Source organism: Cuculus canorus, chromosome 7 (genome assembly GCF_017976375.1).
Source record: "Cuculus canorus isolate bCucCan1 chromosome 7, bCucCan1.pri, whole genome shotgun sequence".
Classification (NCBI taxonomy): Eukaryota; Metazoa; Chordata; class Aves; order Cuculiformes; family Cuculidae; genus Cuculus; species Cuculus canorus.
The window spans coordinates 34,505,055-34,517,808 of record NC_071407.1 but is presented as its reverse complement, the minus strand read 5'-3'; the positions used below and the strand labels follow the sequence as shown (position 1 = coordinate 34,517,808).

At 48.1% G+C, this 12,754-nt stretch overlaps 1 protein-coding gene across 4 annotated transcripts in view; it reads right to left on the bottom strand.

Annotated features, from left to right (window-relative positions):
- The window catches only part of LOC104054740 (core histone macro-H2A.2), a 29,931-nt gene extending 18,864 nt beyond the window's left edge, over positions 1 to 11,067 (bottom strand). Inside the window, exons 1-3 of one of the 4 annotated variants that reach the window (XM_054071774.1) lie at positions 10,900 to 10,957; positions 8,403 to 8,532; positions 2,433 to 2,665 (exon numbers count right to left, since the gene is read on the bottom strand). In XM_054071774.1, coding sequence (XP_053927749.1) covers positions 2,433 to 2,604 — 172 coding nt within the window. In that variant the 5' untranslated portion in view covers positions 2,605 to 2,665; positions 8,403 to 8,532; positions 10,900 to 10,957. Of the gene's footprint in view, positions 1 to 2,432; positions 2,666 to 8,402; positions 8,533 to 9,355; positions 9,472 to 10,899; positions 10,963 to 11,045 lie in introns of those variants that run through there. The other 3 variants (XM_054071775.1, XM_054071776.1, XM_054071773.1) reach the window with 3 other exon arrangements.
- Between the last annotated feature and the right edge of the window lie 1,687 nt (positions 11,068 to 12,754).

The following is a 12,754-nucleotide window of genomic DNA, read 5'->3' as shown; positions in this document are numbered from 1 at the left end:
TCCACAAGCAATACATGTTTGCTCAGAAACATTACTCCATTCTAGTACAATATATACAGGGTTGTGGCAAGAGAGGGTTCTCTCTCTGCTGAACCAAGCAGCTTAAAATAACATTCCCTTACAACTTATGTGGGCCCCAACCTACACATTTAGCAATTTTTTTTTGCCTGGCTGACTACACGTTCCTCTTTTTTTCTAAAACAAAGTGTAGGCACACACATAAACTGCCCTTACCGTATTAATGATTTAAAATGCACTTACAAGCCAGACGCAGAGCCAAGATATACACTGTTCTAGTTCAGATAAGACGTAAACAGCGGTGTGCTGTATAATATTAAAAGATGACCACAACTCAGTCTGCATTACCAATACCAGATGTGCTGTTACCAATTTATTACTACACCTTGTAATAATTGCCACAGAGCAGAACAAGCATCTCCAAATGTTTGTTTTAGAAACTCTTCTGAATGTTATGGATCCCCGTGGAGTGGGAAAAGAAAGAAAGTATTTCTCCCTGGACTGAAAGTCATCAGTCACCACATACCACATTATTCAGTTCTAACAGCTACTGCAATTTCCAAACTATGGTTTTCATCTTGACATCCAGAAGTCTGCAGATGACTAAGTGATTCACAATCAATGGTGAAGTAAAGCAAACACACTTTGCTATAGAGAAATTTATATTCCTGAAGAGACCTGAACTGCCTACCAACAAAAACAAGGTTGAAAATCACTGTGGTGGAGCAGGGGAGCTACGAGAGCTGGGAATCCGTCATCTCCACCTTCCCCCCTAACTCCCAGCAGCCTCTGAAGCATCCTTCCTGATTAGCACTCCATGTTGCAGACAGCTAAACGAGCTCTGCAAGTCATGGACTTCCCCGGCAGAGCAAAACTGCATCAGCTCCACCGAGAGATTTCTGCAGTTACAAGACTTCATTTTTAATGTATGAAACTGGATTGTGAAAATATGAGTATACATATGTTCTTAACAAAGTGAACTATCTCCAAAATCACTCAGAGAGTTGACCTTTCTCTACGATTAAATAAGCTTAATACAAACATGTTTGTTCTTAGTGGAAAAATAAAGTCAAATCAAACGAGTGGGAGAGATGCTCACCATTCTGGATTTTGATTCTGATTTTCAGATGTTTATTTTAAAACCAGCTCCTTTTCTGGTCTTATCTCTTGAAGGAGCTGGGGGTGAACATACATGCAAACTTGAACATTTTGTTTATATTTCTTCACACAAGTGATACTTTTTCACTCCAAATCCAGATGTAGCCTCAGAAAAATAATTGATTCTCATCCTGCAATTAATCAGCACAAACGTGGGAGTTTCTGTAACATGGTATTAGACACCATAAAAAAAGTAATTTATTAAAAGTGAAATTATCATTATTTCAGATTTTCTCCACACCTTTAAACAGAAATAGTGCTTTTATTGTCTGGTAGTGAGAACAGGCTTTCATGTGCTAAAAAAGTCAGCAAGGTTTGCATAAAGCCTGGAATGCTGTTATATGGACAACCAGGCTCCACGCAAATTTCTTCCACATCACCTTGGCAATAAACTCTGCTCCTGAAACACAACCAATTCAACTGATGCCATCCAGGCTTGTGATTCCTCCCAGGTTTGTGATTCCTCACAGATTCTCTAATGCACCTCAGTCTTGATCTGTAACATCTGAGGAACCTGAACCAGAATCCTCTCCCCACTGGGCATCGGAACAATAAGGTGTTATTTCCCACAATTAAATAAGAAATTAAGCAGATATGATCATAGGACAGTCTGAAATACTGCACTACATCACAGTATATTGCAGTATATCATATCACCACGTGATTGACACCTGCCCCTTCCTCTAAGGTCGATTTCAGAAAGGAAGGGAAAAGAAAATCGGGGTATGTGGGAAGATTTTAACCTTGGAACAGTTTCTTTATACACTTAGGCAAGCCAAGAGGATTTTTAAAATACAGACAGACAGCCTCCGTATTTCACAGCACTCCGCCACTGTTCTGCAAGGAGAAATGCAGCCAGCGAACAGTTTGTTCCCTTAAGGGGAAGCATAATAGACGTTCAAGGCAGGTTTGCTTGTTTTTCTCCTGTGATTCACATCCAGGTGTATCAAAAGCCTAATTCATATCAGTTTTCTCTTGGACAGAAACTGCCTAGATGTAACTCCTCACTCTGCAAAACAATAAATAATAACCCTTCCAGCCAGTGACCAAGCATGGTGCCTCTAAAGAAGAAAATTTTCATCCTTGTCCTCTTCAAGAAGCAAATAAATCTCCTTAGCATTTTAAACAAACTTCAGCAAAACCTGCACTTGGAAAGCCTGATTTTCAGAGATGCTGAACACGTGCATATCCCATCCCATGGATATCCCTGGCTTCTGTGTGTGATCAGCACTTCCAGGATCAGGTTCTTGGTTTACCTGCTAGGTACTCTATGACGGCTGCCATGTAAACTGGTGCTCCAACACCTATCCGGTATTTGTATGTCCCTTTCTTTAAGTAGCGCATCATCCTCCCCACAGGAAAAATAACACCTGCCCTGCTGGAACGCGAGAGCTTGGACATTTTCTTCTTCCCGCTTCGGCCCGACATCTTGCAGCTTTGCACTTTTCAATTTGCTGGTGATTCTTATCCCCTTGCTCCAATCCAAAAGCTGCAAGAGAAAAGAAATGGGATTGGTGTTCAGCATGTGAGAAGCAGCTTTATGCACTATCTTTTCCAGAAGAAGAAGAAGACCAAACCCATTCCCAATACTTGTTAAAGCTGAGGCATTATTCATTGAAAATTGGATAATTGGAACATTTGCTTTTCTTCCCACTACTGTACTGTCAGTGTAGCAACATCACAAAAAAAAAAGGTTATACATAGCTGAGAAGAACAGCAATAAACAAGCAGAAAAGCAATACTGATCCCACCTACGAGTGGCAGAAGTCGTACTGCCCATGTAGAAGTCCAAACCTCCCTATAAACACACTGCTTCTTCACAAATCTTTTATACAGGGGATTTCACACGCATCGCTGAAGAAGAGAAGCAGGCAAGCAGCTATGTATGCTTCAAGTATCTCCCCTCGTGGTGCCCTGGCCTCGGGAACTGAGCCCCAGGGAGCAGCTCACAAGCTTCACCACTTTCATCATTCTCCCTGGGTCACCTTTACCCCCCGAAGCCTTCTTTCCTGGGGCTAAGGGGAAGCCTTTATTCTCTCAGCTTTCAAGGACTGGCTACCATTTTTTCCTGTCCATTAAGCTCCCTGAAGATGCATTTTTTTTCCCTGCATTAAGGGCCAATCTAGTTTACACGTTGGAGCAAAGAAAATCAATCTCATTTTCTCCTTGTTTTTCTGGCAACAGTGAGATTGCTGGTGAACAGATGACAAACCCTGGAGTGAGCCACACCACTTTAAACGTGCACGAGGTCATAGTTACACCCCTAGTTCTCATTCTCAATCACATAACAAGGAGCTTTTAAGTCTGTTTCCATTAATTGTTTTTAACTCCGTTTTGGTAGCTGCCCTGGTGGTCTAATTATGATCCCGGTCACAACACAACAGATCAAGATTCACTCCTTTCAAGGAAACAAAGAGCATGTCCACTACAGACAGTATGTATTCCTGTCATGAAGGCACAACTACTTAACCCTCAGCATTCATTCACCTCAATGAAACAAGGAAACAAAAGGAGAGTGATAATTTGGAAAACATTATGATGACTTTAGGTGATATGGGTAAATTTTACCACAATTTGCATTACAAAGAGCCTTGCAAGAAAAGAAAAAAAAAAAAAGGAAAAAAAGGTCATTTGACACCACTGCAAGCCCTTGGGAACAATCAACATGCATCTGAGGAGGGCATGGAAATCTGAGTTTCGTTCTTACTCTGCTTATTAGAAATCAAGTCCACGCACAAAGAGGGTCACTTGTCCCATACAAAGCCAGACAGTTACAGAAACCAGCTCATACGTAACAGCCAAAGTCAAGGACTGGTTTCTACGATAACGTAACTCGAAGGCTGATTTCACTTATGATATCAAAGAAATAAAATCACCACAAGCTCCACAGGGACTGATAAAACCCTGGCGTATCCTTGTCTATCAGCCAGATAATTCTTTTCTTTCTGCATGCAATATATCATGTGGGCAAAAGTTGGGAAAGATTAAACCAGTAAACCTAGCAGGCACTAACACGTTGCTCATCATCCCACTCAAGAGTTCGCTGTGAACTGCCAGTCTGGGGAAAGAGTTCACAAACGGCCACTTGCAAGTGTGGATTAAAGGCAATGGCCACTTCAAACTGATACAAGTGGAAAAAATTCACAAGCAATGTATTAATTGCATTGATGCAGAAGTAAACAGTTGTGTCGGACAGGGGACAACTGCTAGGGAGTGGTTCCAGGGATTAGGAGCAGCAAGTTACAGTGCAGGGGGAAAAGAGCTGCTGCGAAAAGGCAAACCTTGCATCAGGGTGAATAAGCAAGAGGACAGCCGGCAATGAGCAGCTGTGTCATAGAATCATAGAATCACCAGGTTGGAAAAGACCTCTTGGATCATCAAGTCCAACCATTCCTATCTGCCACTAAACCATGTCCCTGAGCCCCTTGTCTACCCGTACACTTCTGGCCTGCAGAGCAACAAGAATCCAGACAAGAGTGATGAGAACAATCAGATTTCTGACACACAAATGGAACAGAAGGGTGAAAAGCGGAAAGGAGACAAGATAATGGTCTTTACAGACATGGAAGACTGCTTTGAAGGTGAAAGGAGTAAGTGTTCCCTATAAGTGTCAGGAAAAGAGCAAGACTCTTACAAAAGCCATGTAGCAGATAGGAGAGTGGAGCACTGGACTCGGTCAGATGGGGAAGTGGCAGAACCTTCCTGCTAGGACAACTTTAAAATGGTTAGAGAATATCATAGGCAATGTCAGAAATAGCACAGGCAGCAATGGATCTGCCTTGGGACAGGGGGCTGCATGAGGTGACATCTCAAGGCCCCTTCACAGAATCATAGAATAGTTTGGGTTGGAAGGGACCTTAAAGCCCATCCAGTTCCAACCCCCCTGCCATGGGCAGGGACACCTCCCACTGGCTCAGGCTGCCCAAGGCCCATCCAACCTGGCCTGGAACACCTCCAGGGATGGGGCAGCCACACCTTCCCTGGGCAACCTGGGACAGGGCTTCACTGCTCTCATGGGGAAGAAATTCCTCCTTATGTCTGGTCTAAATCTGCCCCTCTCCAGTTTGTACCCATTCCCCCTCGTCCTATTGACTTGCGGAGTGACGACACCTAACGCAGAGTTAGGTGCAGGCTTGCGGCTGTGCACAGGTTGCAAGGGGGATCTTTCCTCCAAGCTTGCACCCCATGTGTCAAAGCCAGTACATCTTTATTGTGCCATGTTATACATATGCATTATGGTAACACACATAGTCATGACTTTTCCAAGAAGTGGGTAGGGTTAGTAAGATTAGTCACTGGAACTCATTATCATAGGTCTCCTTCTCTTAGCGCTTGCACATTTTCTCATGGTAATGGTCGATGGGGTCTTTGGGGATGAAGATGCGTAGTCTTCCTCGCGCTGAACTTTTCACCTTCCCTCCTTGCACATGCCCTTAGAGAGCCTAGGCCATCTTCAGGTCTTATCTGTCCCAGCTGGTGGTCCTTCCCATGTCCGTTGGAGCAGTCCTTGTTATCTGGCTTCAGATACAGTCACTGCCCCGCTAAAAAACCTGAATTCTATATTTTAATTAATTCAAACTTATAACTTTTAACAAATGATTTCTTCTTCTACTATCACCACAAGCCTTTGTAAACAGTCTGTCTCCAGCTTTCCTGCGGCCTTCTTTCAGGTAATGGAAAGTTGCTATAAAGTCTCCTCAGAGCCTTCCCTTCTCCAGGCTGAACAACCCCAACTTTCTCAGCCTGTTCTTGTATGGAAGGTGCTCCAGCCCTTGGATCATCCTTGTACCCTCATCTGAACCCGTTCCAACAGCTCCATCTCCTTCTTATGTTGAGGATTCCAGAGCTGGACACAGTATTTCAGATGAGGTCTCACAAGAGAGGAACAGAGGGGCAGAATCCCCTCCCTCGCCCTGCTGGCCACGCTGCTTTTGATGCAGCCCAGGACATGGTTGACCTTCTGGGCGCTGAGAGCACATTGACAACTCTTGTTGAGCTTCTCCTAGACCAGCGTCCCCAAGTCCTTCTCTGCAGGGCTGCTCTCAATCACATCATCCCCCATCCTGTATTGAAATCAGGGATTGCCCTGACCCAGGTGCAGGACCTTGCAGCTCCCTCCCAGTGCTCTTGCTCGATGAAATTTGCAATTTGTGACAAACTCTTGATAAACTTTCAATTTTGTATTTTGTGACAAACCCTTGATAAACTTTCAATTTTGTATTTTGTTAGCAATTAACCTTTTATAAAGCGTCTTTTTCAGTTCGTGACAACTGACATTCAATTTAATAAATAAACATAGGCTGGGAATTAGGTTTCTAGCCATAGGAGGAGCAAACTTCTGGAACAGCCTTCTCTTATGAGTAATACAATCAACAGTAACTCATTTTAAGGTGGAACTTCATAAATGTATGCAGCAGCCTACAATCAGATTCCTACAACACTAGCAGGACACTTTTATCACCAGAGTTCAGTCCTGTGCTGAAATCCCTACAGAGAGCCACGCTGAAAGAGCACACTACAAACAACTTATATCAAAATCACATCAAGCCAATCTCCCCTGTATTTGCTTCTATAGTATCAAATCCCAACTGAGTGCAAATCAAGGGGGAAAAAAAAAACCCAAACATCATGAGGTCGCATCCACAGAAAATACTGCGGTTGCACTTGATCTCTGTGATGGAAAATCAAAACGTGTTTGTATAACTAAGCACAGTGCCCTGGGCTATGCGGCTGCATTATACACATTTCTGTTAATTAATCACTTCTGGCTCATTCTTCTGTTGCCACACTGAACTTTCCACCTCTGTCTAACCCTTTATTTTTCTCCTTTCTCACAGCAAGTCTCAGCCATTTCCCCCGCTGCTGCCAAGGCAACCTTTGGAATCCCAAAATGTTTTTCCATATAGGTTGCAGGTAACAGATCGAGTATGTTTGCAGAATTCTGTAAGAGCCTAAATACAAATGAGGCTTAAAAACTCCACTAACATTCTCTCTCTCTCTCTTCTTTGCAACTTATGTGGATCAGGGTATAGTGGGGAGTGACTATACAACACTATGTTCTTACCTTGTCTCTTATGGGGGGTGATTTTGGTAGGAAAAGCAGCATCACATTCACTTGAAATTAATTCTTGTGGACTTGGACAAAGAAATATCATACACTGGGGTTGCCAACTATCTGTGCCAGGCATCTCAGAGAGTGGACACTAAGGGGATGGTTCATCTGCTCAGGTGACCGCCAGCCCTTGGCATGTCACAGCAGTCTTGCACAGAAGAGTTGCACCTGCCCTGCCACAAGGCTTCAGGAGTTCAGGCTTTGCTGGCACATTCCTCCCACAGGGAAGGGTTTGCTTTGCTCTGGAGGATGCACATCATCCACCATCTCAGCCTGGATACAGGCACGTTACGCACTCCAACTGCAAACTGCTGCAAAGCTGCAAACAGCTGAAGAGCAACAAGGTGAGCACCGCTGGTCTAATAGTTCTTTCTGGGTGACACAGCTAAGTGTCCAGGGTTTATCAGTTGTAAAGGGCTTGAGCCTACTCGCATGAGTCTCCTCATTGCCAGCTGATTCATTGTCTCCAAGTTTGCCCTCATAAACTGCAGTCTCCAGGAAAAAAACACAGCCACGTCATTTACATGTAGTCCATCCTTGCTGAGTTAGAAGAACTGCTTCTATATCTGGCTGTCACGACATCACGAGGCTTGGGCAATTGGAAGCAAGCAATGTTTCCAATGCCTTAATTGGTCACGGCACACTCCTACTCTGCCATGACTCCAACATCCCCGTGTTGCTATGGGGGATTTAGTAGCTACCAGATCTCCCAGAGGTCCCTACAATACGATGAAAATAGAGCAGACTTTTGCAAATAGGGCCTTCCTCTGCAAATCACATCTTCCTCAGAGCCTCAAAACCCCGGCAATATTTTCCTCCTGCCTACTGGAAAAAATGCCCTACCTCCTCCCCACTCTCAGGTGGGTCTGCTTTGCTGACTGTGAAGGATCCTTCTGCTACAGACACTGCCACCTCGATTTCTGCCACCACGGCTATCATCAGAGGGTGATGAGATCTGCACAAGGACACTGGAACAACAGACATTCCCCTCACCATGGTGCAATTTGTACCCCACGCCCCATTCTGATGGATCAACGTTTACCAAAGGAACCTTAAAACTACTTTCCAGTCTTTCTTACACAGAACGCTCAGAAGAACAAAATCTCATAATCACCTTTAGGTGGTAAGAACACATAAGAAGAAGTAAGAATAACTTGGAGACACAGAAACAGATGCGACCTGCAAGTGAGGCTGAACTTGAAAAGCCGGCCAGGAAGCAGTTTCAGAAATCAACATGTCAAGGTCTGGCAAAAAAAAAAGCATGAATGCACATCAGAAAGTTCCATATGGTACAAAATACCGAAGACACATCAAATCTAAATTTTTCTCTAAGAAAAATCCCAGAAAACAGTAAAAGAAAGCTTAGTTCACACAAACTGTTGCAACACAGAGGAGAACAGTAAATTCTATTTGTTGCTCTCCACAGCCAGATCATACGCAAGACTGAAGCAAGCCAAGCTAGCAGCTACACCAGATGGAAACTGCACGCTAGCGACTAGTTAACACTAAATATTTGAGCAATCATTATGTATATTCCAGGTCAGATTAAAACAGCTGGTCTTGCAGTTTATCCTTCTGGACTTTACAGGTGGCTACAACATCATTTGGCAAGACTAGAATTTAGTAGAGCGTGCCAAGTGCCCTCCCTCAGACTACTAGAGGTTTAGACCTGACACTGGGGCTTATATCAGACGCTGACACAACCTAAAAGCTGGATGCCGACCTCTGGCTCACAGAACTAACGCCCAAGGCTTTGTACTGGACCAGTTTCTCCTGAATTTATTCACCCATGACACACTGGACACTGTTTTCTGGATGTGTGCTTGGTATCCAGGAGTCCTGACTTCCAAATATTGAGAAAATTTGACCTGAGCAGACACAGACTGAAATAAAGGATGTACTATCAATACACCTGTACTTCCCTCACGTCTGTCCTAAGATCTATCTGGACAGTTACGATTGACAAGCTACCCAAAGACATGGTATTTAGGGGTTAACTTTGCATACTTATACACAAATGCCACTTTGTGAAAACAACCCAGAAGCCCCAAAGCAAAAGCTTGTTACCTGCATAAATGAGGCACAGCCAATACGCAAACAGTGCTATTCGGTTTCTCCTACTCAAAAGCTACAGACACAGAGCGCATTCCTACTGAAAGAAGATTCACAGGGGCACTGAAGCCAGAAACACCTGGGAGGGCTCTGCAGGGGCAGCTCCCCCCATTCTCTAGGGGTGCAGGGGCAGCTCCCCCATTCTCTAGGGGTGCAGGGGCAGCTCCCCCCCATTCTCTAGGGGTGCAGGGGCAGCTCCCCCCTTTCCCTCAGGGTGCAGGGGCAGCTCCCCTCCTTCTCTCGGGGTGCAGGGGCAGCTCCCCCTCTTTCTCTCGGGGGCAAGGGCAGCTCCCCTCCTTCTCTCGGGGTGCAGGGGCAGCTCTCCCCTCTCTCTCGGGGTGCAGGGCCAGCTCCCCCTCTCTCAGGGCACAGGGGCCGCTCCCATCCTTCTCTCGGAGTGCAGGGGCTGCTTCCCCTTCTCTCAGGTTACAGGGGCAGCTCCCCCCTTGCTCTCGGGGTGCAGGGGCAGCTCCCCCCCTTTCTCTCAGGTTGCGGGGGCAGCTCCCCCCTTCCTCTCGGGTTGCAGGGGCAGCTCCCCCCCTTTCTCTCAGGTTGGAGGGGCAGCTCCATCCTTGCTCTTGGGGTGCAAGGGCACCTCCCCTCCTTTTCTCGGGGCACAGGGGCTGCTCCCCTCTTTCTCTCGGGGTGTGGGGAGAGCTTCCTCCTCTCTCTCGGGGTGCACGTGCAGCTCCCCTCTTTCTCCTTCGGGGTGCAGGGGCAGCTCCTCCCTTTCTCTCGGGGAAGGAGCGGGACTCGAACCTCCGTCGGACGCGCCCGGGATGCGGGGGGGGAGGGAGGAGTCCTTGGAGAATGGCGGCGCGCGAGCCACGCCGTTGCTTGGACACGCACGCCCCGCCCACTCCCCATCCACCCAGAGCCGCGGCGCGCACGCCAATTGGCCGCCCAGGAGGAGCTGATTGGCCAGCGGGAGCTGAGCGACAGGGGAAGGGGCGGGGTCAGAGCCGCCGCCGGGCGCCCCAGGGGTGGTGGGGGGCCCATGGGGAATTGCAGCGAGCGAGCCACGCCGTTGCTTGGACACGCACGCCCCGCCCACCCCCTCCCATCAGAACGCCAGCGCGCACGCCCATTGGCCGCCTGGGCTAGGAGTGAGCGCGCTGATTGGCTGAGAGGCGCTACACGACGGCGGAAGGGGCGGGGCCAGAGCCGCCGCCGGGGGCGCATGCGCACTGGGTCGCGGCGGCGGGAGGGGAGTGGCCGTTTGCTTTCCCGCGCAAACTCTTTCCCCCCTCACCCCCCCCCCCCCCGCCATGCCCTTCCCATTCATCGCCACGGGGACGGCCCCGGAACGGGAAGCGGCGATGGGAGGCGGCGAGCGGGTCCCCAGGGACACCCCCCCCCCCCTCCCATCACCCCCCCAGGACGTGACCGGCGCTTCCCGGGCGGCGGCGGAGGAGGAGGGTGGGAGGTGGTTGAAGCGCGTTGCGGGGAGGGGGAAGGAGCTGAAGCCGCGACCCCAGGGCCCCGCGCCGCCCCCTCACCTGCCGGCTCCCGCCGCCGCCTTCTCGTCCCTTTTTTCCTTTTCCTCCCCGTCTTTTCCTCGCTTGCCCCCCTCTCCCCTCCTCCCCCCTCCTCTCCCGGCTCCCCCCGCCCTCGCTCCGCCTCGCCCGCTCTCCCCGTATTGTACGTTTTCGCTGGCGATGGCGGCGGCTCCTCCTGGGGGGGGGGGGGGGGGGGGCAGGGTTTTTCCTCCCGCAAACCGCCTCTAGGAGGAGTCACTGCCGCCCGGGCCTCCAGCAGCCCCCCCATCGCTGCCGCCCTCCTCGCCCGGGCCCCAGGGCTGCTGCTGCAGCTTTTCCCCCTCCCCGCCTCCTCCACCCCTCTCCCAGTCTCCTTCCACCCCTTCCCACGCAGTCCCCTCCACCCCCTCGCCCGAGTCACCCCCTCCCCCCCCAGTCCCCTCCACCCCTTTCCTCCAGTCACCCCCTCCCCCTAGTCCCCTCCACCCCTTCCACCCCCTCGCAGTCCCCAGGAGCTGCTGGGTTTGCACCAGTCGGGAGCATAAAGGTTCAAGCCTGCCTTCCCATCCTTTCCCTTGGTCACCGAATTGAAAAAATTGAGAGGTGCGCGTGTTTCAATGCAGTCCCAGTTTGGGCTGATGCTCCAGGGTGGGTTTGGAGGTGTCCTCTGCCAGGTTTTTGGTAGGAAGGGAGCCTCCCATCCCTGTATCTCGTAGGCAAGGTGACCTCGGCGTCTTAGCGCGGTTCACCTAGTCCAAGTATTCCAGCATCCCCAAACTGCCTTAAAACGGCTGTAACAAAGAGTCCTGGCAGCTCTTTGTGTTTTGTTGCATTGGAGCTTCTGAGGCCACGAGGTCTGCAAACTTAAGTTGCTTTCTAAATGAAAGCCGAGGGGTTCCCTCCTGCCCCGAGTTGCACGGATTCAAGAGCTTGAGCTCCGAGATATGCAGTAAGTGATTGTATTATGAATCGTGCAATATGTGATTGCAGACTGATGCAAACTGAAGAGCGCAGGGCTGCACCTCTTCAGCTGATCTCAGTGATATTTTTTGGTGTGAAATCAGGCTTATAGCGTCATTCCTGTGCAAACATTTTGCATTGTTGCACTGATTTCTTTAAGAAGGTATTTGGGGGCTACTGTAATGCTCGAGGAGAGACAGCATTAAGCCAGACTGCTCCTGCTTGGCTGGCTGGGAACAACAGAACAGAGCGATAAAGAGGCATCCATGCCTTCGGCTTTCCCATTGTGACTGTAAAAAAACCAAAGATTCACTGGCTTCCTGGAGCTCATTTTTTGCTCTGCCCGAGTAAACTTTTGTGTTTGTATAGGGTTGCATTTGGCAGGTAAAAAAGGCGATGAAGTAGTCCTTCAGGTTATATTAATTGTGGACCGCGCCATCTCCCGAAGAAAGAGGGTGAGAGTTGAGAACCGAGGGCTTTCTCAGCTGCTCTGTGATCCCGGGAAAAGCATTTCACCAACAACGGCTGTATTTTGACTGTAATTACAATGGAAATAAAGATACCTTCCCTCTTTTTTAAGCCATCCGTTGGATGAGTAAGAGATCTAACACATTTCCGTGGATTAAAGCTTCCGAGTCTATTCTCTTTCCATTTCTCTTTGACAGCACGGTCAAAATTCTTTGAAACCAGGGAAGAAAAAATTGTATGAATTTCAATTATTTTACATGAAAGGGGAAATCTTACTTGGATCTTCCCTGTTGAGACTTTGAACTTGGCAAAGTAAAAAGATCTCTGTAGAATTGTAAGTGCATTGAACGTATTGGGAGGGTAGGAGGAACACAAAGATGATTTTCAAATAGCAAGAGTAAAAATGAAAGGCAGTGTAAAGCCCAGGAGAAAAAGGAGGAAGAGCATT